Source organism: Colobus angolensis, unplaced genomic scaffold (genome assembly GCF_000951035.1).
Source record: "Colobus angolensis palliatus isolate OR3802 unplaced genomic scaffold, Cang.pa_1.0 Scaffold25, whole genome shotgun sequence".
Taxonomy (NCBI): Eukaryota; Metazoa; Chordata; class Mammalia; order Primates; family Cercopithecidae; genus Colobus; species Colobus angolensis.
This window is the reverse complement of record NW_012115710.1, coordinates 2,285,151-2,311,878: the sequence shown is the minus strand read 5'-3', so window position 1 is coordinate 2,311,878 and position 26,728 is coordinate 2,285,151. Positions and strand designations below refer to the sequence as shown.

Sequence of the window (26,728 nt, the reverse complement as noted above, 5' to 3'; positions counted from 1 at the left end):
TGAGCAGAGATTGTGCCATTGAACTCTAGCCTGGGTGACACAGTGAGAGTCCATTTCAAAAAAAAAAAAAAAGATATGCAATTTCTCCACTCCAAATTCTGCTCCCTCTCTCTCTTTAAGGTCATGAAATCTCCCTTTCCTCTCTCATCGTGGGAGGCAAGGCATAGTATTTGGTTAGTTTTCCAGGATAGGCCAAATGGATCCGTGAATGATAATAAACGATGGATAATCAAGTGTTATATCCAGTGGATTCTGTGCTACAAGAAGTCAGAACAACAGACTCCATTTCCACTCTTGTCTCTGCGGTTACCTTGGCCAGATGGATGGGAGGTGCTTCTTCATCCATTGGATGGGCTCAGCACTCTTGGGGATGCAGAAGACCGTGATAGAAATAATAGTCCAAATATGTATTCGGTATGACATTTCATTAGATCAGGTATGCAAAGTGCATGTCAGGTTCTTGCTAAGAGCTGGTCTTTTTTTTTTTTTTTTGAGATGGAGTCTCTCTCTATCACCCAGGCTGGAGTCAGTGGCGTGATCTCAGTTCACTGCAACCTCTGCCTCCCAGGTTCAAGCAATTCTTCTGTCTCAGCCTCCTGAGTAGCTGGGATTACAGGTGCATGCCGCCATGCCTGGCTAATTTTTTTTTTTTTTTTTTGTATTTTAGCAGACATGGGGTTTCACCATGTTGCCCAGGCTGGTCTTGAACTCCTGACCTTAGGCAATCCACCTGCCTCAGCCTCCCAAAGTGCTAGGATTACAGGTGTGAGCCACTGTGCCTGGCCTAATCTTCTCTTCTAATGCTTGCAACAGCCTTCCTCAAAAGTGTTACTATAAGGGTGACTTTCTTTATGGTACCCATTTTGCAGATGAGGAAAGTGAGACTTAGAGCATTTCAGTTAATTCCTTAAAGTCACCCAACAGCCCAGGCTGTCAAATTCCAGCAAAAGTCTCTTTCTGCCTCTGTCCTGCCATGCTTCCGGTACAGAAGAGCTGTCTAATACTCTAGTCGCTCACCACATGTGGTTTTTAAGCACGTGAAATGTGGCTAGTCCAGTTGGAGATGGGCTGCAGGAATAACATACCCATCAGATTTCAAAGACTTAGTATGAAAAAAATATTGTGACCATCTCATTAATAGTTTTTATATTGACTACATGTTAAAATGATAATAATTTGGCTATGTAAGTTTATGCTAGATATTTTATTAAAATTAAGGTCACTTGTTTCTCTCCATCTTTTTAAACTGCCTACTTGACACTTTGAAATTACATATTTGGCTCACATTTCTAATGAACTTTGATACTCTACAATCTCAGAAATAACTCAGAGATGATTCCCTCCCCTACCACCCATCCAACCACCAAAATACCGTGAGGACTGTTTGTCTTCAAGAATCTCTAAGGCAACCAGTTCAGAAGACTGTTGCAATGAATGAGGAAGATTCTGCAATAATGAGCCGGAACATACCAGAGAGGAAAACCTGTGCAATTTTGTCCAATTATGGTTCAAGGGAGAAATCCTGTGATTTGCAATGAACACAGACCATGGTGGCCGCCGTCAATGAAGCACTTTATACTTGGCAATCACTGTACCACATCCTCAACTTTCTTGCCTCTTGATCTCAACAAGCACAGCATTGATTACACATGATCATCACTGTGTAACAGAAGAGGAAACTAGGAGCTTGATGAGAAATGACCAGCCAATGTCTGCAAATTCATGAGAGGGCAGGGCTGTATTCTGCCGCTGGGTCCCACGCACCATGCAGAACCAGTGTCTTCATGTGGAGACTCATCACTGATCTGAAAGGTGACTGCTTCTGTATCACACTCATTTCCCCACGGCCCATCATAATCATTAGGGCTCTTTTGCTTTCTCCTGAAAGCTTCAAACCAAACATCCTTTCCCACCCCGACTCATGCCCTCAAGCTGATGCTCTTGCCTCTTCCTCCACCAGATTCTCCCCCTGCCGGCTCCTGCATCACTGTTCTCTGCCTTCACCTCAGTGACCAGAAAACAACTGTTCCCATCCAAGAACTACCCTCTACCGGTCCCGCAAAACTCATCCCCCCGTTTACTCAAGAACTTCCCTCCTTCGCTTATCCCCTCTCTCCCCGCAACATCATACTGTCTCTATATTCCATTATTCCCATCAGGACCCCAATAAAGTCTAAAGCCTATTTGTTTATTTATTTATTTGAGATGGAGTCTCACTCTGTCACCCAGGCTGGAGTACAGTGGGGCAATCTGAGTTCACTGCAACCTCCGCCTCCCATATTCAAGCAATTCTCCTGCCTCAGCCTCCCAAGTAGCTCGAATTACAGACACCCACCACCACACTGTGCTAATTTTTGTATTTTTAATAGAGGTAAGGTTTCAACATGTTGGCCAGGCTGGTCTTGAACTCCTGACCTCAAGTTGTCCACCTGTCTTGGCCTCCCAAAGTGCTGGGATTACAGGCATGAGTCACCATGCCTGGCCTGTCTAGAACCTCTTTAAAAAAATTATTCTTCAACTCCACATCCTTCTTCAACCAAAGAGTCTGTTGTGTTCACCACTGTATTAAGTGTGTCTATGCCAAGCAACCCAGTCCCCCAGGATTTGTTTCTTACCCGGACTGTCCACCAGCTGTGGTTTTGCTCTGGGTAGTTCTAGGTCTGGGTCTTCTGGGGAGAGTGACTCAGGCTCTAATGATCTCAGCAAAACATACACCAAGGAAGAGGAGGAGGGGTAAAGGAACTGAAATCAGCTGGGTAAGAGGAAATAGGAAATCAGAATTTCTGATGACCCCAAGAGTACATCAATATACTGTCTGTTTTAATGGCATTAGGACAGTGGGCTGAGTCTGTTTAGAAACTCATGTACCTGACTATATTTCTCAAACTCAGTCCCTGTGGGATGCAGAGGTTCAATGCTCTCAACATCAAGGGCCAAGAAATCCAGGTGTCCAGGCCCCTGCTCCATCCAAGGGTCAAGGTAAAGAAAGGAGTAAGTACTGTGGTGAGAGGAATCAGAGGGAAGCAATGAAAGGCAGAGAAGAAGTCGTGAGGGATGGAGACCAGAAACACAGACAGAGGTAAGGGAGGCAGGGAAGTTGAGACAGTTGGCAGGACAGCGCGTCCACACCCATGCACACCATCAAGATTAACCCCATAATTCTCTGATCTCGTGGAAGCTCTTTTCATTGATTCTCATCTCAGTGACAGCCCCCAAATCCACACAGTTACCTTGGTGCAACGGTTCTGAAGAAAATGGCCACAATATTCTTGGACACTCCCTCCACTGAGAGGAAGGCAGGCATATTCTATCCCCTCTGCCCTGGAACCTGGGTAGGGTTGGGACTCCTTTGACCGAAGAATGTGGTAGAAATGACTCCACATAGCTTTCAAGGCTAGGTCAAGAAAGGCTAGGAAGCATCTTCCAGTTCTCCTGGGACACGTGTTCTGGAGGAAGACAGCCATTGTGTAGGGACTCTGATTCCCCTGAGACCACCATGCTGGAGAGGCTGCCTGCAGGCACTTGGGGCAATCCCAGCCTAGTTCAGCATTTGAGTCATTCCAACTCAGGTGTCTGACATGTGAATGAAGGAGCTCCAGATGACTTCAGTACCCAGTCTTCTAGTCACCCCCAAACTTTTGAGTGTTGGGTGGCAGAGACAAGCATCTCCTCTGTGCCTTATCCTAATTCCCAACCCACATAATCTATGAACATGATGAAATGGTTGTTTTACATGCTATGATTTGGGTGGTTATACAGCAATCATGAATTATGAATGTGGGCTTCATAAAGACCCTTCATGCTTCCTCATTCTCCAGAGCCATTTGGTCTCCAAGCACAGTCTACCAAGCCTAGAAATCGCTCCCTAAACTACCCCTCCTCTCTAGCACACTACTCCAGCACAGGCAACTATTCGACAAGTTCACCTTGATCTCTGGCAACTTCTTACCCTTTAAGATCTCTGCCTCCAACTGGGAACATTCTCAGAGCCATCCCTTTGCAGGAGGACTCTAGAACAATGTTTTTTGGAAGCATACATCTGACTAGTCACTCTCCTCTTTTCATGAGCTTTTCGTGTTCTTAAAGAGAAATTCCAAGTTCTTTTTGTAGCATTCAAGACTATCCAAGAAATTGCCTCTGCCACCCTCTGCATACTTAATGCTCATTGCTGTCTCCCTCATCATCTATGCTCCGGTAACCAAAAGTAACCTGCTTTTTTGTGACCCCTTTCCTGGGTGCTTTTACTCCCCTCTGACTAGAATGCATTATTTTTTCTCCTTTCTCTGAGTCTTTAAGACTCAGCCTAGATGTTCCCTCCTCTGGATATTGACTCTAGATCTGTGAATCTGAGTTAGTTGTTCCTTTTAGGGGATCCCACAAAGAGCCAGGCATCTGCCTATCACTACATACCCCCACCCTGTTGTAACTAAGCACTGCATTCTTACCTCTCTATTCAGGTGGTCCGCAGAGCCCATGTCTGATTGATCTCTATGTCTCTAGCAGCCAGCAAGGAAGCACCTCTTTAGAGACCTGCACCTATACAATACCTACCACCTCCTATTTCTTGATATGTGAACTCCATTGAGAGCAAATGAGTAACTGTGGGTAATGTGCCTTCTTCTTTTCTTTTCTTTTCTTTTCTTTTTTTTTTTTTTTGGATGGAGTCTCACTCTGTCGCCCCAGGCTGGATTTCAGTGGTGCAATCTCGACTCACTGTAACCTCCGCCTCCCAGGTTCAAGCGATTCTGCCGCCTCAGCCTCCCAAGTAGTTGGGATTACAGGTGCCTACCACCATGCCCAGCTAATTTTTTTTTTTTTGTATTTTTAGTAGAGGTGGGGTTTCACCATGTTGGCCAGGATGGTTTTGAACTCCTGACCTCAAGTGATCCACCCACTTCGGCCTCCCAAAGTGCTAGGATTACAGGTGACAGCCACAGCACCCGGCCAGTAATGTGCCTTCTTAAATTCTGTGAGCCATTCTAACAAATTATCAAAACAGAGGAAGGGGTTATAAACATCCCCCTACCCCCGATTTACAGCCAGTCAGTCAGAAGTACAGGTGGCCACCTGGGACTTGAATTGGTGTCTGAAGTGAGGACAGTCTTGGGAGAGTAAACCCTTTAACTTGTGGGATCTGACACTAACTCCAGGTGGACAGCGTCAGAGCGGAATTGAATTGTGAGATACACAGTGGTGTCCCCAGAGAACTGGGGAATTGCTTGATATGGAACAGACCCACACATTTGATGCCAGAAGAACTGCATAAGTCGAGAATTGAGTTTGACTTAACTATCATATTTGGGCTTTAATACATGGCTGAAACTCTTCTCACTTCAGTAATTCTTTTATTTTCATGAAACTCTGAAGAAGGAAGGGCTGGACATTCAGATTCCTTGACCCTTGACATTTAGAAGCATTAATTCCAGTCTCTCACAGAAAGCTAGAGATGAAGAAACATTCAGACACATAGGTTTCCAAGAAGAGTCCGCTGACAACATACCCAAGGTGTCTTCTGAAAATTATAAGAAATCCTGAGTTTCTGTTAGGGGATTGGTTCCGGCTCCATTGTCCCTCCCCCGTCATTCAGTAGTCTCTGCAATAGCCCTTAGAGCCTGTGTTGCTCCACAGGAAACCAAGAAACACACAGGAAGAGTAAGTTGGGGACTGGCAATTTAAAATTTATCATTGGAACTCCTGCTCTCTGACAAACACCTCCTAAATTCTAGAGCAGTGCTGTTAATGGAGTATCCACTTGCCACAGGCAGCTTTTGAGTGCTTATATTTCTATCTTGATCTGAAATGTGCTTAAGTGTGAAATATACTTAGTGTAGTTTAATCACTAGTATGATCAAAATAATACAACTTATCTCGTTAATAACTTTAATTTTGGTTACATGTTCCAATGATTTTTTTTTATTTGTGGGGTTAAATGAAACATATTATTATAATTAATTTCCCCCAGTGATTTTATTTTTTTAATACGGCTACTAGAAAGTTGTAAGTCACGTGTGTGGCTAGCATTTAGGGCTTGCATTACCCCGTCTCTACTAAAAACACAGAAAACAACAACAACAAAAAATAGCCGGGCATAGTGGTGGGAGCCTGTAATCCCAGCTACTCAGGAGGCTGAGGCAGGAGAATCGCTTGAACCCAGGAGGCCGAGGTTGCAGTGAGCCGAGATCGCGCCATTGCACTTCAGCCTGGGCAAGAAGAGTGAAACTCTACCTCAAAGATAAATAAATAAACACGTGAAGGAGCCAGGTGTGAGAAGCTTAAGAGGAAGAGCACGGTAGGCAGAAGGAACAGAGAAGGCAGAGGTCCTGAGATGACAATGAGTCACGTGTTCAAGGAATCAGAGCCTGTTGTGGGTGGAGCACAGAGCCTGCTGTGGGTGGAGCACAGTGTGTCCCATGAGAGTGCAGAGATGAGATCTGAGGGATGCACAGGTCCAGGGGTGCTTGAGGGAACTTAAGATAAGGATAAGTTAGAAGTTTGGAAGCCATTGGAAGGTGTTGAAAATAACATCACCATTTTATTGGACTTTTTTTTTTTTTTTTTGAGACAGTCTGCTCTATCGTCCAGGCTGAAGTGCAGTAGCGCAGTCTCGGCTCCCTGCAAACTCTGCCTCTCAGGGTCTAGCGATTCTCCTGCCTCAGCCTCCCGAGTAGCTGGGATTACAGGCTCCCACCATCATGCCCAGCTAATTTTTGTATTTTTAGTAGTAGAGATGGGGTTTCATCATGTTGGGGTTTCATCATGTTGGGCAGGTTGGTCTTGAACTCCTGACCTCAGGTGATCCACCCACCTTGGCCTCCCGAAATTCTGGGAGGCATGTCACCATGCCGGTCCTTATTGGACCTTTTTTTTTTTTTTTTTTTTTTTGAGACAGAGTTTTGCTCTTGTTGCCCAAGCTAGAGTGCAATGGCACGATCTGGGCTCACTGCAATCTCCGCCTCCCTTGTGCAAGTGATTCTCCTGCCTCAGCCTCCTGAGCAGCTGGAATTACAGGCATGTGCCACCATGCCCGGCTAATTTTGTATTTTTAGTAGAGATGGGGTTTCTTCATGTTGGCCAGGTTGTTCTCGAACTCCTGACCTCCGGTGACCCGCCTGCTTCGGACTCCCAAAGTGCTGGGATTACAGGAGTGAGCCACTGTGCCTGGCCCTTTCTGAACTTTTAAAAAGCTCATTTGGTTTCCTTCTGGAGATTGGATTGTAGGGCAGGGAAAAGCAGGACCAGGAACAAGCTATTTGCAAAGTTGGTGCAAACATTCCTGCCTGACAGGACCATGGACGCAGGTTGTGGAGATGGAGATGGCTCTGGTTGTGCATTCAGCAGGTTCTGCAGATAGAATTAATAGGACTTGGATGGGATTGTGGTGAGAGAAAGGAAAATGAAAGATAAATTCTAGTTTGGAAGCTTTAACAACTGAATGTTTAAACTCAAATAGACACAAAATATTGGAAGAGTGGCAGGTTTGGGAGGATGAGACAATCAACTGTTTGGCTGAGCCACGTTAGGTTTGGAGTGTCCATGGAACTCCCGTGGGGAGAGGTTATATCAGACTGGAGCACCAGAGAGAGGGCAAGGCTGATAATTTAGATGACAAGACAGCATGATATTTTAAGCCCTGAAACTGGATAATATCACCTGTAGAAAGGCTATATAGAGATAAGAGAGGTGGGGAACAAGTAAAAGCTGCGGGATACTCCTAAATTTAGAGTCAAACTTAGAGCAGAAAATACTAGCAAAGGGGACTGAAAAGAGATGGCCAACTGAGATTTAAAGGCAAGTGAAAGTGTGTTGTGTGTACATTTATCATCTCATGGCACAGGAAAAACGTGATTTAAGGAGAAGGAAGAGATCCAATGGGTTCTATATCATGAAGATATTGAGATAAGAACCAAGATGGATTTGCAGCCACTGCATTTGCAGCCTTCAGGTCATAAGCATCCTTAGGAAAAGGCACCATGGGTCAGTGCTAAGGACTGGAGTCAATACAGACTGGATTCAGGAGCAAAAGTGAGGCAAGGAATCTAAGGGAGCAAACACAGACAACTCCTTCCAAAATCTGTCTGCAAATTCTTTTCACAGAAAGAATTCTCTTAGGAGAAATAGGGTTAATACCGGAGAGGAATATAGTCCAAGGATCTTTTTGGTTGTTTGCCGAGACCAGCTTGGTCGGGGAGATCCTAACCCAGCAGCGCTAGAGGAATTAAAGACACACACACAGAAATATAGAGGCGTGAAGTTGGGAATCAGGGGTCTCACAGCCTTCAGAGCTGAGAGCCCCGAGCAGAGATTTACTCACATATTTATTAACAGCAAACCAGTCATTAGCATTGTTTCTATAGATACTAAATTAACTAAAAGCATCCCTTATGGGAAATGAAGGGATGGGCCGAATTAAATGAATAGGTTGGGCTAGTTAACTGCAGCAGGAGCATGTCCTTAAGGCACAGATCGCTCATGCTATTGTTTGTGGCTTAAGAATGCCTTTAAGTGGTTTTCTGCCCTGGGCGGGCCAGGTGTTCCTTGCCCTCATTCCCATAAACCCACAACCTTCCAGCTTGGGCATCAGGTCCATTATGGACATGCCATAGTGCTGCAGAGATTTTGTTTATGGCCAGTTTTGGTGGGGGGGCTTGCTCCCAACAGTTGTGTTTTGGGGTGGTTTTTATTTTGTTTTTGTTTTGTTTTGTTTTATTTGTTTGTTTGTTTGTTTTCGAGACTGACTCACTGTCGCCCAGGCTGGAGTGCAGTGGTGCGATCTCAGCTCACTGCAACTTCTGCCTTCAAGGGTTCAAGAGGTCTTCCCGCCTCAGCCTCCCAAATAGCTGGGATTACAAGCGCGCGCCATCACACCCAGCTCATTTTTGTATTTTTAGTAGAGATGGGATTTTACCATGTTGGCCAGTCTGGTCTCAAACTCCTGGCCTCAAGTGATCCACTCACCTCAACCTCCCTAAATGGTGGGATTACAGGCGTGAGCCACTGCGCCCAGCCAAGAATGGTTTCTTTTTATAGGGAGGGGATAGGATAACGTTTATGTCATAGTGAGAATGATCTAGTAGAAATAAAATCTTGAGGGTTTGGTTTTGGCAGAAAATGGAAGGACAAATGCAGGGGGAAAGTTTGTGGGAAGGTGAGAGGACATCCCTGGCCCATGTAAGGAGGGAAATTATTGGAAAACACAAGAAGTCTTTATTCACAGTGAGAGAGGCAGGTAGACTGAGGGTCAGGGAAGGAAAGGCTGAAAATTTCACATCTAGTTATTACCATTTTCTCATTATAATGTCAGTCAACGGCATCTGCTGGGAGTGGGAAAAACATAGTAAATGAGGTATTTTTTGGAGAAAGCAGGACTGAAATAATTAAGGTGTGAGATAGAAAGTGCGCTGGAGAAGTAGAGTAACCTAATGAGGAACTGCTGAGTTTTCATTTGACATCTATGGTCATAAATTCAATTGCAACCCTCAATAATCGTGCAAGTCACTTCCCCTCTCGGAGCCGTACTTTCCTACATATTATGCAAGGACGGCACTTGTCCCAAAGCAAGGATGTTGTAATCAGAGATGATAAAATATATAGTGACTGGCACATATTAAGGACTCATCAAATAGCAGCCCTCATAACCAGTACAGGTATCATCTGTGGTTCGCAGTTCTTCTCCTTACATTACAACTAGGGTAGACCCAAAACTTTGCAATTTTTGCCTTGTTAATCTGTCCCCACCCGTCATTGCACAATCATCCTTCCTTGTTGTATCAACATTTTTTGTTTGTTTGATTTTTTGAGACGGAGTCTCGCTCTTTTGCCCAGGCTGGAGTGCAGTGGCACAGTCTGGGCTCACTGCAACCTCTACCTCCCAGACTCAAGTGATTCTCCTGCCTCAGCCTCCCAAGTAGCTGGGATTATAGGCACCCACTACCATGCCCAGCTAATTTTCATATTTTTAGTAGAGACAGGGTTTCACCATGTTGGCCAGGCTGGTTTTGAACTCGTGACCTCAAGTGATCCACCTGTCTTGGCCTCCCAAAGTGCTAGGATTACAGGTGTGAGCCACCACGCCCAGCCTGTATCAACATTTTAAAATGAATTTGAGATTATGGATAGATCATGTCTTCTAAGTGCCTTGTAGAATGTTTGGAGGGTGGATAGAGAAAATCTGAGTCTGTTGAGGAACTATGGGGTGGAAAAGGGTTAACAGCACAATTCTGTTGTAATCAATCTGGCTGAGCTCCAATTCTGGCTCTACCTCTTTCTACCTGGGAACATTGAACAATTAACATAGCCCATCTAAGCCCATCTTAACTTCCTTGTCTGTACAATGCTTATACTAATTATTAGGTTGCTGCAAAAGTAATTGCTGTTTTTGCTATTATTTTCAATGGCAAAAGGCGCAGTTACTTTTGCACCAACCTAATATCACTAAGATTAGTCAATATTCACCGTGTCTCGGGGTGTGCTCAGTGCTTACACATATTAACACAGCCCATCCACAGATCCTATGAGAGGCGTCGTTAGGGCTAAAGGAGAAGCTCTCGGCATGTGGATAATATTCATAAGTAGAAGCAACTATTGCTATGAGCATCGTTCTTGTCCTGACCTTGAGCTTCATAATGGATTGAGCCCCAGGACACAGCACACAGCCTGGTGAGGGCCAAGAGTTCCCATTTGTCCTAGATGTACTCAGTCTAGCCTAAAAGATTTCCATGTCTATTCTCACTTAATCTTCACCCGAAAGTTAGACTTCACCATAAAATTGTCCTCGTTCTGCAGAGCAGAAAATTGAGTCTTAAAGAGATATCACTAAGAACTCATAGTGAGGAGACATCACAGATGAGATTAGAAGAGACATCTAGCTGACTCCAGAGTCCAGTATTATTATTTTTTTTTTTTTAAGACAGAGTCTCGCTCTGTCTCCCAGGCTGGAGTGCAGTGGCTCAGATCAATGCAACCTCCGCCTCCCGGGTTCAAGCGATTCCCCTGCCTCAGCCTCCGAAGTAGCTGGGACTACAGGCGTGAGCCACCAGGCCCGGCTAATTTTTTGTATTTTCAGTAGAGACGGGGCTTCACCATATTGCCCAGGGTGGTCTGGAACTCCCGACCTCAGGCAATCCACCTTCCTTGGCCTCCCAGAGTATTGGGATTACTGGCGTGAGCTACTGCACCCGGCCGAGCCCAGTATTCTTTATAACAGTGACTCTCAGTTGGGGGTGACTTCGCCTCTGAGAGGACCTTTGACAATGCTTATGGAACCTGTTGATTGTCGTTTCTGGAGAAGGAGTTGCTACTGGTATCTGTGGATAGAGGCCAGGGGTGCTACTATAAACATCCTACTGTGTCCAGAATGGTCCACCACAACAAAGAATTACCCAGACCCAGATGTCAATGGTGCCAAGGTTGAGAAATCCTGAGCTACGTTAAATAATGTCCCATGGAAGAAGACCTCAGTGAAACTCACTGGTAATAGCAGGAGGAAAAGAAGGAAATAAGTGAAAGGAAGAAGGCTAAAAATCATCAGACTGGGGCATAGTAGTCCTATCCTAGTAATCTCGGGGGAACCCCTTTCAAAGGCAGGACTTCAGTATGCAAAGGCAGTGGCTCTGGAGTTGTTCATCTTGGTTTCTATCTTGCTGCCTCCACTGACTGGCTGGGCATGATGCTGAAAAACTACAGAAGTCCCCAGGCCACGAATTCCTTCGGATGTGATGGCTGTTTCACGATGTTATGATCATAAGATATGAACAAGTGCTAGGGAATTACTATTTCTCTTAAAGATGCTGAATAGCCCAGTCTGAGATGATTCTCAAATTCTCACGGCCATAACAAATCACCCTGGCTTTTACACAAACAGATTCTAGAGTGAGATTTATGGATAGAATTGTTTTTCATTTTCATTGTAAGTTCAGGTGTGTATGTGCAGGTTTGTTATATAGGTAAACTTGTATCCTGGTGGTTTATTGTACAGATTATTTCATCACTGAGGTATTAAACCTAATACCCACTACTTATTTTTCCTGATCCTGTCCCTCTTCCCACCCTCCACCTTCCGGTAGGCCCCAGGGTTTTCCTCTTTGTGTCCATGTGTTCTCATCATTTACCTCTCATTTATAAGTGAGAACATGTGGTATTTGGTTTTCTGTTCCTGCATTAGTTTGCTAAGGATAATGAATACAATTTTAACAGGCAGCCTGGATGTTTCTGATAAAGTCCACAGACCACAGCACAAGAAAATGTGCTCAAGTGGGCCGGGCGCGGTGGCTCACGCCTGTAATCCCAGCACTTTGGGAGGCCGAGGCGGGCGGATCATGAGGTCAGGAGATCCAGACCGTCCTGGCTAAAACGGTGAAACCCCGTCTCTACTAAAAAAAAAAAATACAAAAAATTAGCCGGGCATGGTGGTGGGCGCCTGTAGTCCCAGCTACTCAGGAGGCTGAGGCAGGAGAATGGCGTGAACCTGGGAGGTGGAGCTGGCAGTGAGCCGAGATCGCGCCACTGCACTCCAGCCTGGGCCACAGAGCGAGACTCTGTTTCAAGGAAGAAAAAAAAAAACAAGAAAATGTGCTCAAGTGGCATGGGACTTTGTGTTGAATTGGATACAAAAATTACAGATGTGACCCTGACCAGAGGCAGGGACTACATGTTTTGGATTTTTGTTCTTAAAAGAAAAAAAAAAACAACTTGATCTGAGAAAGTCTGCAGGTTATATTCTTACAATGTTATTGTCCACAATTCAGTCACATGTCCACTGCTAAAGCAATCCCTTGCAAGGTAAAAGGAATTCTAATTAGTGCTAATTAAACTAGTCAAGATTTACTCCCAACATGGAGAAAGGACACCTTCTCTTCAGGGTGAGTAACTAAACACACGATTGTGGTTTTTTGAGCAGAGAAGAATGGGGAACAGTTGCTGGGGGCGGGGTAACCAGTAATATCTATCAAGAGTAAGGGTTTAGGCCGGGCGCGGTGGCTCAAGCCTGTAATCCCAGCACTTTGGGAGGCCAAGACGGGCGGATCACGAGGTCAGGAGATCGAGACCATCCTGGCTAACACAGCAAAACCCCATCTCTACTAAAAAAAAAAAAAATACAAAAAACTAGCCGGGCGAGGTGGCGGGCGCCTGTAGTCCCAGCTACTCGGGAGGCTGAGGCAGGAGAATGGCGTAAACCCGGGAGGCGGAGCTTGCAGTGAGCTGAGATCCAGCCACTGCACTCCAGCCCGGGTAAAAAAAAAAAAAAAAAAGAGTAAGGGTTTAGAAGTCAGACCAAGCTGAACTGAAGTCCTTAGTCTATTATCTACTACCTAAGTGACCTTCAACACATTTCACAATTGCCCTGAGCTTTAATTTCTTCTAATGAAAACTAGAAGTAATGAATATTACACAGCTATTATGTAAGCCAAACTGGATCCCATATGTAGTAATTAACACAATGCATATTCTCTATGACAAGTATTAATATGACTTATTATTCTCATAGTCTTTATCCCACAGACACCAAAGTTATACAAATCGGTACTGATTATTTGCCTTCCAAACAGAGATGGGCTCCACATCAAGCAGGGATAGGAAAAAGCAGAGGGTAGAAAGCAGAGACAGAACTCTCTTTGCTGACTTCCTCTAGTGCAGAATCCTCAGAATATAGCATACTACTACATATCACCAGTGACTTCTCAAGATTCTCTTCAACAATAACCTCAAGCCAAACCCTTCAACTTTATCTTGAGTACTAGCCAAGCAATAGGTCAAGGGTTCTCACATCTGCGAGGGTCAGGAGTTGGGAGACTGGAAGAACCTGGGGCTGAAAGAGGTTGCAGAGCTTGCCAGCATGTTTGCATTGAGTGATGGGAGACACAGATGTGAACCTTCTGACTCTGAGTCTTATGCCTTCCTCACAATGCTGAGGCTGCCTATGCTCTATTTTCCATTGTCCGTACAACATAAGATCAGTATTTTTGCTGGTGAACAGAGCCTTGTAATCCTCTCGGTGAAGTGATCAGCCCGATAAGTGAAGTGCATATTGATAATGATGGGAATATGGAGGACTATCCCTTCCCAAAGGAGCATCCAAGAGAATGCCAATTCCATAGCACCATTGTCAATAAGGCTTAGTAGATACAGTGGGTCTCCTGATAGGAGAGGGAGCTTTAGTGGAAGTTGATGTGAGCTATAAATACAGATGTTGTAAGATGGTTCCATAGCTGAGAAATGGCCATTGTTGGAATGTTTCAGGTGCGCGCAAGATGGAAACCAACTTCTCCACTCCTCTGAATGAGCATGAAGAAGTGTCCTATGAGTCTGCTGGCTACACTGTTCTGCAGATCCTCCCGTTGGTGGTGCTTGGGGTCACCTTTGTCCTCGGGGTCCTGGGCAATGGGCTTGTGATCTGGGTGGCTGGATTCCGGATGACACGCACAGTCACCACCATCTGTTACCTGAACCTGGCCCTGGCTGACTTTTCTTTCACGGCCACGTTACCATTCCTCATTGTCTCCATGGCCATGGGAGAAAAACGGCCTTTTGGCTGGTTCCTGTGTAAGTTAATTCACATCGTGGTGAACATCAGCCTCTTTAGAAGTGTCTTCTTGATTGGTCTCATTGCACTGGACCGCTGCATTTGCGTCCTGCATCCAGTCTGGGCCCAGAACCACTGCACTGTGAGTCTGGCCATGAAGGTGATCATCGGACCTTGGATTCTTGCCCTAGTCCTGACATTGCCGGTTCTCCTCTTTTTGACTACAGTAACTATTCCAAATGGGGACACGTACTGTATTGCCAACTTTACATCCTGGGGTGACACCCCTGAGGAGTGGAACAAGGTAGCCATTACCATGCTGACAGCCAGAGGGATTATCCGGTTTGTCATTGGCTTTAGCATGCCGATGTCTATCGTTGCCATCTGCTATGGGCTTATTGCAGCCAAGATCCACAAAAAGGGCATGATTAAATCCAGCTGTCCCTTATGGGTCCTCACTGCTGTGGTGGCTTCTTTCTTCATCTCTTGGTTCCCCTTTCAACTGGTTGCCCTTCTGAGCACCGTCTGGCTCAAAGAGAGGTTGTTCGAGGGCAAGTACAAAATCATTAATATCCTGGTTAACCCAACGAGCTCCCTCGCCTTCTTCAACAGCTGCCTCAACCCCATGCTCTATGTCTTTGTGGGCCAGGACTTCCGAGAGAGACTGGTCCACTCCCTGCCCACCAGTCTGGAGAGGGCCCTGTCTGAGGACTCAGCCCCAACCAACGACACAGCTGCCAATTCTGCTTCACCTCTTGCAGAGACTGAGTTATAGGCAATGTGAGGATGGGGTCAGGGTTATTTTGAGCTCTGTTCATCCTACCCTAATGCCAGTTCCAGCTTGATCTACCCTTGAGTCATATTGAGGCATTCAAGGATGCACAGTTCAGGTATTTATTCAGGAAAAATGCTTTTGTGTCCCCAGTTTGGGACTAAGAAATAGACAGTCAGGCTACTATAATATTAGTGTTATTTTTGGTTTTTTTGACTTCTGCCTATACCCGGGGGTAAGTGGAGGTGGGAAACAAGAGAAGAGAAACAGTGGTGGGGATTTGCAAGACTTAGATGAGGTAGCACATAATAAGGGGAAGACTTTAAAGTACAAAGTAGAATGTTTGCTGTAGGCTTTTTATAGCTATTTTTAAAAATCAGACTATGGAAATTTTCTTCTATTTTTAGTTTGCTAAGACTTTTCTGTTTCTTTTTCTTACATCATGAATGGACGTTGCATTTTATCAAATGCATTTTCCACATGTATTAAGATGGTCATATTATTATTCTTATTTTATGTAAATCATCATAAATAATGTTCATTAAGTTCTGAATGTTAAACTACTCTTGAATTCCTGGAATAAACCACACTTAGTCCTGATATACTTTAAATATTTATATCTCACAAGAGTTGGTTAGAATTTCTGTGTTTATGTTTATATAAAAATGGGCGACCGGGCGCGGTGGCTCAAGCCTGTAATCCCAGCACTTTGGGAGGCTGAGGCGGGTGGATCACCTGAGGTCAGGAGTTCAAGACCAGCCTGGCCACCATGGTAAAACCCCGGTTCTACTTAAAATACAGAAATTAGCCAGGCATGGTGGTACACACCTGTAATCCCAGCTACTTGGGAGGCTGAGGCAGGAGAATTGCTTGAACCCAGGAGGTGGAGGTTGCAGTGAGCCAAGATCGTGCCATTGCACTCCAGCCTGGGTGACAAGAGTGAGACTTTGTCTGAGAAAAAAAAGTATGAAACTTGAAATGCTTTCTTTTATTTATTTATTAATTTCTGATTTTTGTTCTTCTTCTTGTTGTTATTATCCTAGAGCACAGCCTTTGGAGCTATGGTTTCTTTTAAGCAATGAAAATGTAAGCTCTCTGAAGTCAGGGATTTTGGTCTGTATGGTTTGCTGATTGAACGTCATCCTCTACGTGTAAAATACTGTCTGATACGTAATAGACATTCATTAAATATTCATTGAATAAATAAATCAATAAACAATAGTATCACCTAGGTGTCAAGTGAGAGCTTTTCATATCAAATCAAAATTATCTCCAATCCTCATTACATGAACCAGACCATGTCCAGTAAACACCCATCCTCAAGCACACAATATTTAGAAATTCTCCTGTGGTTTACTTTTTTATGAATTTCTGGTTTTGAGCTTCTGCTTTAAGGAAAGTACCGTGGCTAACTGTTGCCTCACGCCTTTGTTTTGAAATAAATCAACCCACAAGGGTACTCAGCCCTTTACTTTGCTTTCAGGAAATAACCACTCAGAAATGGTCTTTCGGTGCGGAACATACTTTCCGGACGCGCTGGCAAAAGACACAACTCTACGCGAATATGAGGCAGTCCTGTTATCAGCGTCCTCACTCACTCCACTGTTTTTACTCAGTCACATTTCCTCTCGCTTTCCCTCCTGTTTCCATTACAGTTATTTGCATTTCCAACATTTCCAAAGCAGAGAAGTTTACTTAGTTCATTTGCATTCTTGACTCCTATAAATGCTTTCCAGTTCCTAAGAAAAGTATACCCTTTAATGCCCAACTAAGTTGTGGCCAAAGAAAATAAGGAACAAGGAGAAGATGCAAGAAGGAAAAACCAGGAACCACGCACCGCGTATGACCTTGAGACAGGAGAATTAGAGCTTGTGGATTGGCTAATTAACAGCCTTCCTCCACTGCCAGGAGAGAGGAGTCTTACTTTCCTTCCCACTGGCCTTGGTTAATTGCAGTGGAACAGTGCCTGCTGCACCCTCCCCATTTTTCTTTTCTTCACTGGAAGTTGTCACTGTGGATTCTCAGTTCCCATTGCACCCTTGAATATTGGGGTCTTCAGAAGCTGAGGATTCTTGGTGTTTATGGGACATTTGCCACCAATAAACATTTCTAGACTTGCTTGAATCTGGAAGTCCAAAATAAAACTCTGGGGATAGTGCCCATAGGAAGAACAAGACCACTTTTTCTGTTCGGTTAGAAGAGTGTAGAGAATGTTGAGTTCCCAAAGGTGTAAGCTCCCCTGGAGACTGCCAGCTGCCTACCCAATATTCTTCCCCCTACTTTATTAACAAATGTGGGCAGCACTTCATTTAGCTAAAATAATCATTTTCTCAGTCATCCTTCCAGTTAGATGTGGGTAAATTCCAAGCAATAAGATACAAAAATAGTATCATATTAGTACATAAGGGGCTGCCTCATTATTTTATTAACAGAGTGTTTATTGATTGATGATTGATTGATTGATTGAGACAGGGTTTCACTCTGTCACCTAGGCTGGAGTGACGGCTCATTGCAGCCTTGACTTCCCAGGCTTAGGTGGTTCTCCCACCTCAGCCTCTTGAGTAGCTGAGACTGCAGGCTTGTGCCACCATGCCCAGCTAATTTTTGTATTTTTTGTAAAGACAGGGTTTCACCAAGTCACCCAGGCTGGTCTTGAACTCCTGAGCTCTAGCAATCCTCCTGCCTTGCCCTCCTAAGGTGCTAGGATTATAGACATGAGCCACCGTGCCTGGCCTAGAGTTTATTTTTTAGGGCAATTTTAGATTCACAGCAAATCGGGAAGAAAATACAGAGATTTCCCATAATCCACTGCCTCCACGCATGCACAACTCCTCTCATTATCAACGTCCCCCATCAGAGTAATACATTTCTCATAGTTGCTAGACCTACACAGATACATCATTAATCCAAAGCCCACCATTTACATTAGGGTTCATTCTTGGTGGTTTACATTCAGTGGGTGATATGGTTAGGCTTTCCATCCCCACCCAGATCTCATCTGGAATTGTAATCCCCATAATCCCCACGTGTCAAAGAAGACACCAGGTGGAGGTAATTGAATCACCGGGGCAGTTTCATCATGGTCTTGTGGTAGTGACTGAGTTCTCATGAGATCTTGATGGTTTTATAAGGGGCTCTTCTCCCTTCACTGGGCAATTCTGCTTCCTGCTGTCTTGTGAAGAAGGTGGCTCTTTCCCCTTCACCTTCTGCCATGATTGCAAGTTTCCTGAGGCCTCCCCAGCCATGCTGAACTCTGAGTCAATTAAACCTCTTTCCTTTCTAAATTACCCAGTCTCAGGCAGTTCTTTATGGCAGTATGAAAACAGACTAATACAGTGGGTTTGGACAAATGTATAATGACCTGTATTCACCATGACAGTATCATACAGACTCGTTTCATTGCCCTAAAAATCCTCTGTGCTCTGCCTATTCACCCCTCCCTCCTCCCCATCCCCGGGAAACCACTGATATTTTGTCTTTATAGTTTTTCCCTGTTCCCGGATGTCATATAGTAGAAATCATGCAGTATGTAGCCTTTTACGATTGGCATCTCTCATTTAGTTAGGATGCATTTAGTTTCCTCCATGTCTTTTCATAGACTGATAGCTCATTTCTTTTTAGAATTGGATAATGTCTACTCTCTGGATGAACCATCATTTATATATCCATTCACCTACTGAAAAATATCTTGGTTGCTTCCCAGTTGGGCAATTATAAATAAAGATCTATAAACATCCACGTGCAGGTTTTTATGTGGACAGAAGTTTATAATTTGTTTGGATAAATACCAAAGAACATGACTGCTGGATTGTATGGTAAACCTATGTTTAGTTGCATGGGAAACTGCCAAACTCTTTTCCAAGGTGGCTGTATCATTGAATGAGGATGTTTCATGTCTTTGCCAGCATTTGGTTTTGTCAGTGTTCTGGATTTTCGCCATTTCTAATAGGTAGAAATGGCCAAAGATAGGTAGAAATGGCGAATAATAGGTAGATTTTGGCCAAAGATACCAGGGTGGTATCTCATTGTTTTAACTTGCATTTCCCTGATATGTGATGTGGATCACCCTCTTATATGTTAACCTGGCATCTGTATATCTTCTTTCTTGAGGTGCCTGTTCAGGGCTTGGCCCATTTTTAAAATGGGCTTTCTGTGTTCTTATTGTTGAGTTTTAGGGGTTCTTTGCATATTTCGGATAACAGTCTTTTATCTGATATGTCTTTTGCAATACTCCCACACAGAGCATTTTTTTTTTTTTTTTTTTTGAGACAGAGTCTCACTCTGTCACCCACACTGGAATGCAGTGGCACCATCACAGCTCGCAGCAGCCTCAACCTCATGAACTCAAGTGATCCCCCCACTTCTTCCTCCCAAGTAACTAGGACTACAGGTGTGCACCACTATGCCCAGCTAATCATTTATTTTCTGTAGAGATAGGGGTCTCACTTTGTCACCCAGGCTGGTCTCAAATTCCTGGACTCAAGCTATCCTCCCACCTCAGCCTCCCAAAGTGCTGGGATTACAGGTGTGAGCCACCACGCCCAGCCAGAAATTTTCAATTTTAATAAGAATTGCCTTCTTGATTCTTTCTTTCACAAATTATGCCTTTTGTTTTGTAATTACAAAGTCATTGCCAAACCAAACGTCATCTAGATTTTCTCCTATGTTATCTTCTAGGTGTTTTATAGTTTTGTCTTTTACATTTAGGTCTTTGATCCATTTTAAGTTAATTTTAGCAAAGCACATAAGGTCTGTTTCTAAATTTACTTTTTTGCACATGGATGTCTAGTCATTCCAGAACTGTTTGTTGAAAAGACTGTCTTTTCTCCATTGAATTGCCTTTGCTCCTTTGATAAAGATCACTTGGTGATATTAATGTGAGTCTATTTCTGGACTCTCTATTCAGTTCCATTGATCTATTTGTCTGTACTTTTGCCTGTAGTACATTGTCTTGATTACTGTAGCTTTACAGTATGTCTTGAAAACAGATGATGTCAGTCCTCCAACTTTGCTCTTCTTGTTCGATATTATGTTGGCTATACTGGTTCAACATTATGTTGGCTATACTGGTTCAATATTATGTTGGCTATACTGGGTATTTTTCCAGGGAAATGCAAGTTAAAACAATGAGATATCACCCTACTCCTATTAAAAATGGCCAAAATCCAGAACACTGACAACTTTAGAATCAGTTTGTTATATTCACAAAATAAATTGCTGGAATTTTTATTGGGATTGTATTGAATCCAAAGATCAAATTGAGGAAAATTGACATCCTGACAATCTTGAATCTTCCTAGTCCTGTACATGGAATATCTCTCAACTTCTTCAGTTCTTCTATAATTTCTTTCATCAAACTGTTGTAGTTTTTCTCATATAGATCTTGTACATATTTTGTTAGATTTGTACTCAGTGTTTCATTTCTGAGGGAGATAATGTAAATAGTATCATGTTTTTAATTTCAAATTCCATTTGCTCACCGTTGGTATCTAGGAAAGTGATTTTTTTTTGTACTCTGCAACCCTGCTATAATCACTTATTACTTCCAGGAATGTTTGTTGTCCATTCTTTTGGATTTTCTGCATAGATGATCATGTCGGTTGTGAACAAAATAGGTTTTTTTCCCCTCCTTTCCAATACGCATACCTTTTTAGTTTGTTTCTAATTGAATTAGCTAAGACTTCAGCAATGCTGAAAACCAATATGAGAGAAGACCACCCTTGCTTTGTTCCTGGCCTTAGTGGAAAAGCTTCAAGTTTCCCACTGTTAAGTATAATGTTAGCCGTAGGATTTTTTTGTAGGCATTATTTATCACACTGAGGAAGTTTCTCTTTATTCCCAGATTACTGAGCATTTTTAAAAATTATGAATGGTTGTTGAATTTTGTCAAACACTTTTTCTGCCTCTACTGATATAACTATGTGGTTTTTTCATTAGTCTGTTGATGTAATTGATTATATTAATTACTTTTTGAAATTTGAACTAGACTTGCATACCTGGCATGAATAATTTTTATACTTTGTTTTATACATTAGACTATAATAGTTTAGATATTTTTGCGTTTCATTTGCTAATAGGTTTTTGAGAATTTTTGCATCTATGTTCATGAGAGTTATTGGTCTGTAGTTTTGTTTTCTTGTAATGTCTTTAAATGGATTTGGTTATTAGGGTGATTATGGATTTATCGTGAGTTAGAAAGTGTTCCTTCTGTCTCTATATTCTCAAAGATCCTCATTCTTTTTAATTTTTGCATTGTATTTTATTGGATGAATGTAACAAAATTTAATCTGACCTGTCACATATGAATGAACATTAAAATTGCTTTTGATCTTTTGCTTGTTACAAAAAAAAAGCTGTAATGAATACCTGTGCACACACACATTCCTTTGCACGACTGTGGGTTTGTCTGTAGAAAAAAAAATAAAATAGTTTGTAACCTAAGTGTCTATCAGTAGATGAACAAAAAATATGGTTCATATACATAACGGAGTACTATTCTGCCATGAAAAATAATGAGACTCTGTCATTTGCAACAACATAGATGGAACTGGAGGTCATTATGTTAAGTGAAATGGATCAGGCACAGAAAGACAAACTTTGCATGTTCTCACTTATTTGTGGGAGCTAAAAATCAAAACATTTGAACTCATGGATATAGAGAATAGAAGGATGGTTACCAGAAATTGTGAGGGTAGCAGGGGTCGGAGGAGAAGTGGGGATGGTTAATGGGTACAAAAAGACTAGAAAGAATGAATGAGACCTAGTATTCAATGGCAATGGCACAATACAGTGAATACAGTCAATAATAATTTAATTGTATATATTTTTAAAACTAAAGGAGTATAATTGGATTCTTTATAATCCAAAAGATTATAGGATTTCAGGGAATGGATACCCCATTTTCCAGGATGTGATTATTACACATTGCACGTCTAATATCAAAGTACCTCATGTACCCCGTAAATATATGCAACTATTATGTACCCACAAAAATTAAAAATTAAAAAAAGTAATACTAAAAAAAAGGGTGTAATTTAATTGATTTCTCTGCTTTTATCTACTATCAGAGCTATAAAGCCCACTGACACATCTTAGGAAGATAACTTTTCTGAAAAACAAATAATGATGTATTTCTTGACATGAGTGGGAGTATATAAGCATTTTGTTTTACACAGATATATTAATCTTCACGTTTATCTTTTTCTTATTGTGTGTGTGGGGGGGGGTGTTGTTACAGTCTACATTTTAAAAGCTAAGAGAAATAAGTCAGCTGTATGCAGCGACTCACGTCTGTAATCCCAGCACTTTGGGAGGCCGAGGTGGGAGAATTGCTTGAGCCCAGGAGTTCGAGACCAGCCTGGGAAATATAGTGAGACCTCGTCTCTACTGAAAATACAAAAATTACCTGGGCGTGGTAGTGCGTGCCTGTAGTTCCAGCTGAGGGGCTGGGGCTGAGGTGGGAGGATCGTTTGAACCGGGGAGGCGAAGGCTGCAGAGAGCTATGACTGTGCCACTGCACTCCAGCCTGGGTGACACAGCGAGACCTTGTCTCAAAAAAAAAAAAAAAAGGAAAACATGAAAACTAAGTCAATCGAAATCTGGTCCCCTTTTCTTTATACCGGTAAAGCTTCATAGCTCCTGAAATTAGGCTGCTTGAAGCAGGACACCATTCATAAAGGTGCTGCAATTCTCTAAATTCATACTTGCTAGGACAGGGAGAACTCACGGTCAAAGGCAGCGGGAGGAAGCCGTCCCCGGCATGACTGGCCCCGTCTCCACTGCTCGTGAAAACGAACTCGTTAGAAATCGAGCTCCACCTTGTGGCAGCTAAAAGAAAAAACAAGGAAATGCAAGTCTTGCTTCACTCCCACTTCCAAGACCGCATTGGGAGATAACCCTTGGAAAGCTTGATTATTTCTGGGCTAGCTCGCCCAGAATAAATTTCTAAGCACATCTGTACAAGTAACTTTGTTTTTTCAATACAGGAAGTCCCCTTCGTTCCAAAATGTACAATCCAGAGACGGTGGAGGCTGGAGATCTCTCCTGTATCTCATCCCATTCTGAGTTACCAGTGCCATTAGACAAAAGGAAATCCATGTAAATGCTTCATGCCCTTAAGATGCTGGGGACTGTTCAACTGTGATTCCATTCTATCTTTCCCTCTCATACGTCCTTCAGCTCCAAACACCATCTAGTTAACTGCTTCCCAAATGTTGACCTACACTGATGCTCTTTCATCAGAATCAATTGGGGAGGTGTTTTTTGTTTGTTTGTTTTAGTGTGGGTTAGGTCACTGCAACATCAAAGCATCTTGATTTATAAAGTTTGGAGCACAGCGCAGTAATCTGTATTTAATCACAGATTAACCTTGTTCCCTTTATGTAGTCCCTGGTAAATTGTAATGTACAATCAGATTCCCCTGTTTGTTTTGTTTTGTTTTGTTTTTGAGTCAGGGTCTTGCTCTGTCGTCAAGGCTGGAGTGCAGTGGTGCGATCATGGCTCACTGCGGCCTCAACCTCCCTAGCTTAAGCGATCCTCCAACCTCTGTCTCCCGAGTAGCTGGGACCACAGGCACACGCCACCACGCGGGGCTTATTTCTGCTTTTTTTTTTTTTTTTTCTTTTTTTTGTAGAGACAAGGTTTCGCCAGTTTTCCCAGGCTGATCTTGAACTCCTGGACTCCAGTGATCTGCCTGCCTCAGCCTCCCAAAGTGCTGGGATTACAGGTGTGAGCCACTGTGCCCAGCAATGATTCCTCTGCTTTCTAGCGGTTGAATAAATGCTCTCTTAAACTAGAGGACATAATAAGAACTAATATTAGACCATGAGAATTAGAACTAATATTATTAGTACCTAACAAGTACGAATTATTTTTATTTATCTATGGAAACTGTGTAATTATGAACTGTGTTTTGAAATGCCAATAATGTCTGCTTATTTTCTCATTGAAATAATAAGGCTTTATATTTTGCTCCATTTAAAAACTCTCATATTACTTTTATCGCTTCTGTACTTTCTCTTAAAAATCACATATTCTGAGAAAAAACAGAGGAATGATAAAACATTAACTAAAATAAATGAGTAGGTATTGAAAGGAAGAGATGGAGGTGGTCTCTTTCTCTCTCGCTACTGTATCATTAAATTTTATTTCATTATTGCCATATATATACACACATATATATACTCTAATCTAACTAAAAAAAAAACTCCTTGTAGAACACACTTCCTCCTGAACGTTACAATCAATCTCTGCTCTCCTTGACAGCAAATCCAAGGGCCACTTCCACTTCAGTTCTCTACTTCCTCATTTCACATTTTCACGACAACCCATTCTATATGGGTTCGTTTCCTGATTACCGCACCGGGACTACTCTTACTATGGACAACAGTGACACCTGTTGCCATGTTACCGCACTGCAGGTTCAGACATTTGGTGCTTGGCTAAGAATCCAACGGGGCGGGGTGGGGGGGAAACCTACCATCTGTCAGGTAACAGTGGAATCTTAAGCCCCTAAGCATATACGACTCAGTTGACCAGTCCTTTCATCTGTAAATATATAATGTTCCTGGTGACATCACACGCGTTTGGTTTTCATCCCACCTCAGTCACTTCTCTTTCTCGATTTCTTTGACTGGTTCTTTTCAATATTTAATATTTAATATTCTTTTCAATATTTAAATATTGGTGTACCTGAGGGCTCAGTTCTAGACCCCTCATCTATTTGTGTCAATGCAGTCAGCCTAGGTAATGTGTTCCTGTAACTTGAAATCCCACCTGTCCCTTGATGACCCCTCTCAAATCTCCATCATAATCCACAACCTCTTCTCAGAAGAAGTCCTGACTGGTATCTACCTCCCTCCTCTGCATCTCAACTTGAAAATCTAACTGAAGTATTTTATGTGGCATGACCAAAACAGAACTATCAATCTGATTCGTCCAAAGAAACTGATTGCTATGTTTTCCACATCATTTCCAAATTTAGAAAAAGCCACCACCCTCTACCCAATATCTTAAGTACCAAATATGAGTTATTCCTGATTCTTTTTTTTTTTTTTTTTTTGTCACCCAGGCTGGAGTGCTGTGGCTGGATCTCAGCTCACTGCAAGCTCCGCCTCCCGGGTTCACGCCATTCTCCCGCCTCAGCCTCCCGAGCAGCTGGGACTACAGGCGCCCGCCACCTCGCCCGGCTAGTTTTTTGTATTTTTTAGTAGAGACGGGGTTTCACCGTGTTAGCCAGGATGGTCTCGATCTCCTGACCTCGTGATCCGCCCGTCTCGGCCTCCCAAAGTGCTGTGATTACAGGCTTGAGCCACCGCGCCCGGCCCTGATTCTTTTACTGTCATCCATCACCAAATCACATTGATTCTATGTCAGAAACATTGACCAAATCTGTGTGTTTCTTTTCTGTGCACTGCTGTCACATGACTCCAGTCCACCTCCATCTGGACGACTGCAATAGTCTCCTAATTCCTCTTTCTGCTTCCACTCTTGCTTCATAGCAATCCATCTTTACAAACCTTTTTCATAGTGTAAGTATCATCATGCTCTTCCCCTGATTAACACCCTCTAATAGCTTTCTATTACATTAATAAAACAAGCATTTAAAGCCCCTCTCTAAGAAAGCCTCATATTATCTGGTTCTTTCGTATTCTGATCTTCCCTCATGTCATGTTTCTTCTCACTTATTATGATGTAACTACACTAGTAATATTTTTATGTCTCTTTTTTTGTTGTTTTTTTTTTTTGAGATGGAGTCTCACTCTGTCGCCCGGGCTGGAGTACAGTGGCACAATCTTGGCTCACTGCAACCTCTGCTGCCCGGTTTCAAGCAACTCTCCTGCCTCAGCCTCCCGAGTAGCTGGGATTGTAGGCGCCTGCCACTGGTCCAGCTAATTTTTGTATTTTCAGTAGAGATGGGGTTTCACCATCTTGACCAGGCTGGTTTTGAACTCCTGACCTTGTGATCCACCTGCTTCAGCATCCCAAAGTGCTGGGATTACAGGCGTGGGCCACTGCTCCCTACTTTTATTTCTCAAACACACAAAACTTACTCTTGTCTCACAATCTTTGTACTAACCACTCCTCTGCCTGGAATATTTCTTCCCTTGAACTTCTGAAACCACCTTTGCAAAATTATGACTGAGACAGTGAAAGAGATCTAATTTAATCAACTCCACCTTGCTTCTAACCTCCGAGCTGTACTTGTTCATTTCTGGGTATAGGCTGAACTAACTTTGGGAAAAACTTAGTTTGTAGTTTAAAACAAAGATGATAACAGCCCTTTCCCAAAGCAGACCTCTTTCTTGCCTGGGGACTAGATTGCCTTGTAGGACTAACATTAGTCGCAATTTTAGAAATTATGGTTAGGAGTCATGCAGCTGGAGGCTACAAGATTCTGACCCTCCCTAAACTGCTCCTAAGATCAGTGTTTGAGATAT

At 43.0% G+C, this 26,728-nt stretch overlaps 2 protein-coding genes across 8 annotated transcripts in view; one reads left to right on the top strand and one right to left on the bottom strand.

The window, feature by feature from the left end:
- FPR1 (formyl peptide receptor 1) overlaps positions 1 to 26,728 on the bottom strand; it is a 44,364-nt gene that overhangs the window by 3,634 nt on the left and 14,002 nt on the right. The window contains exons 1-2 of one of the 4 annotated variants that reach the window (XM_011946221.1): positions 2,616 to 2,698; positions 1,018 to 1,068 (exon numbers count right to left, since the gene is read on the bottom strand). The gene's annotated coding sequence lies outside the window, so the exon portion shown is untranslated. Of the gene's footprint in view, positions 1 to 1,017; positions 1,069 to 1,470; positions 1,628 to 2,615; positions 2,706 to 22,695; positions 22,838 to 26,728 lie in introns of those variants that run through there. The other 3 variants (XM_011946222.1, XM_011946220.1, XM_011946223.1) reach the window with 3 other exon arrangements.
- FPR2 (formyl peptide receptor 2) lies at positions 2,820 to 15,946 on the top strand. 4 transcript variants are annotated; one of them, XM_011946225.1, is made up of 5 exons: positions 2,820 to 3,079; positions 4,458 to 4,601; positions 5,368 to 5,667; positions 7,835 to 7,974; positions 14,236 to 15,946. In XM_011946225.1, exons 4-5 carry the CDS (start codon positions 7,971 to 7,973, stop codon positions 15,291 to 15,293), a joined length of 1,062 nt encoding a protein of 353 aa, XP_011801615.1. In that variant the 5' UTR covers positions 2,820 to 3,079; positions 4,458 to 4,601; positions 5,368 to 5,667; positions 7,835 to 7,970; the 3' UTR covers positions 15,294 to 15,946. The 4 variants fall into 4 exon arrangements, with proteins under 4 accessions (XP_011801615.1, XP_011801614.1, XP_011801616.1 ...); XM_011946224.1 differs by lacking the exons at positions 2,820 to 3,079; positions 4,458 to 4,601 and having other exon boundaries at positions 5,298 to 5,667; XM_011946226.1 differs by lacking the exons at positions 2,820 to 3,079; positions 4,458 to 4,601; positions 5,368 to 5,667; positions 7,835 to 7,974 and adding an exon at positions 6,890 to 7,008.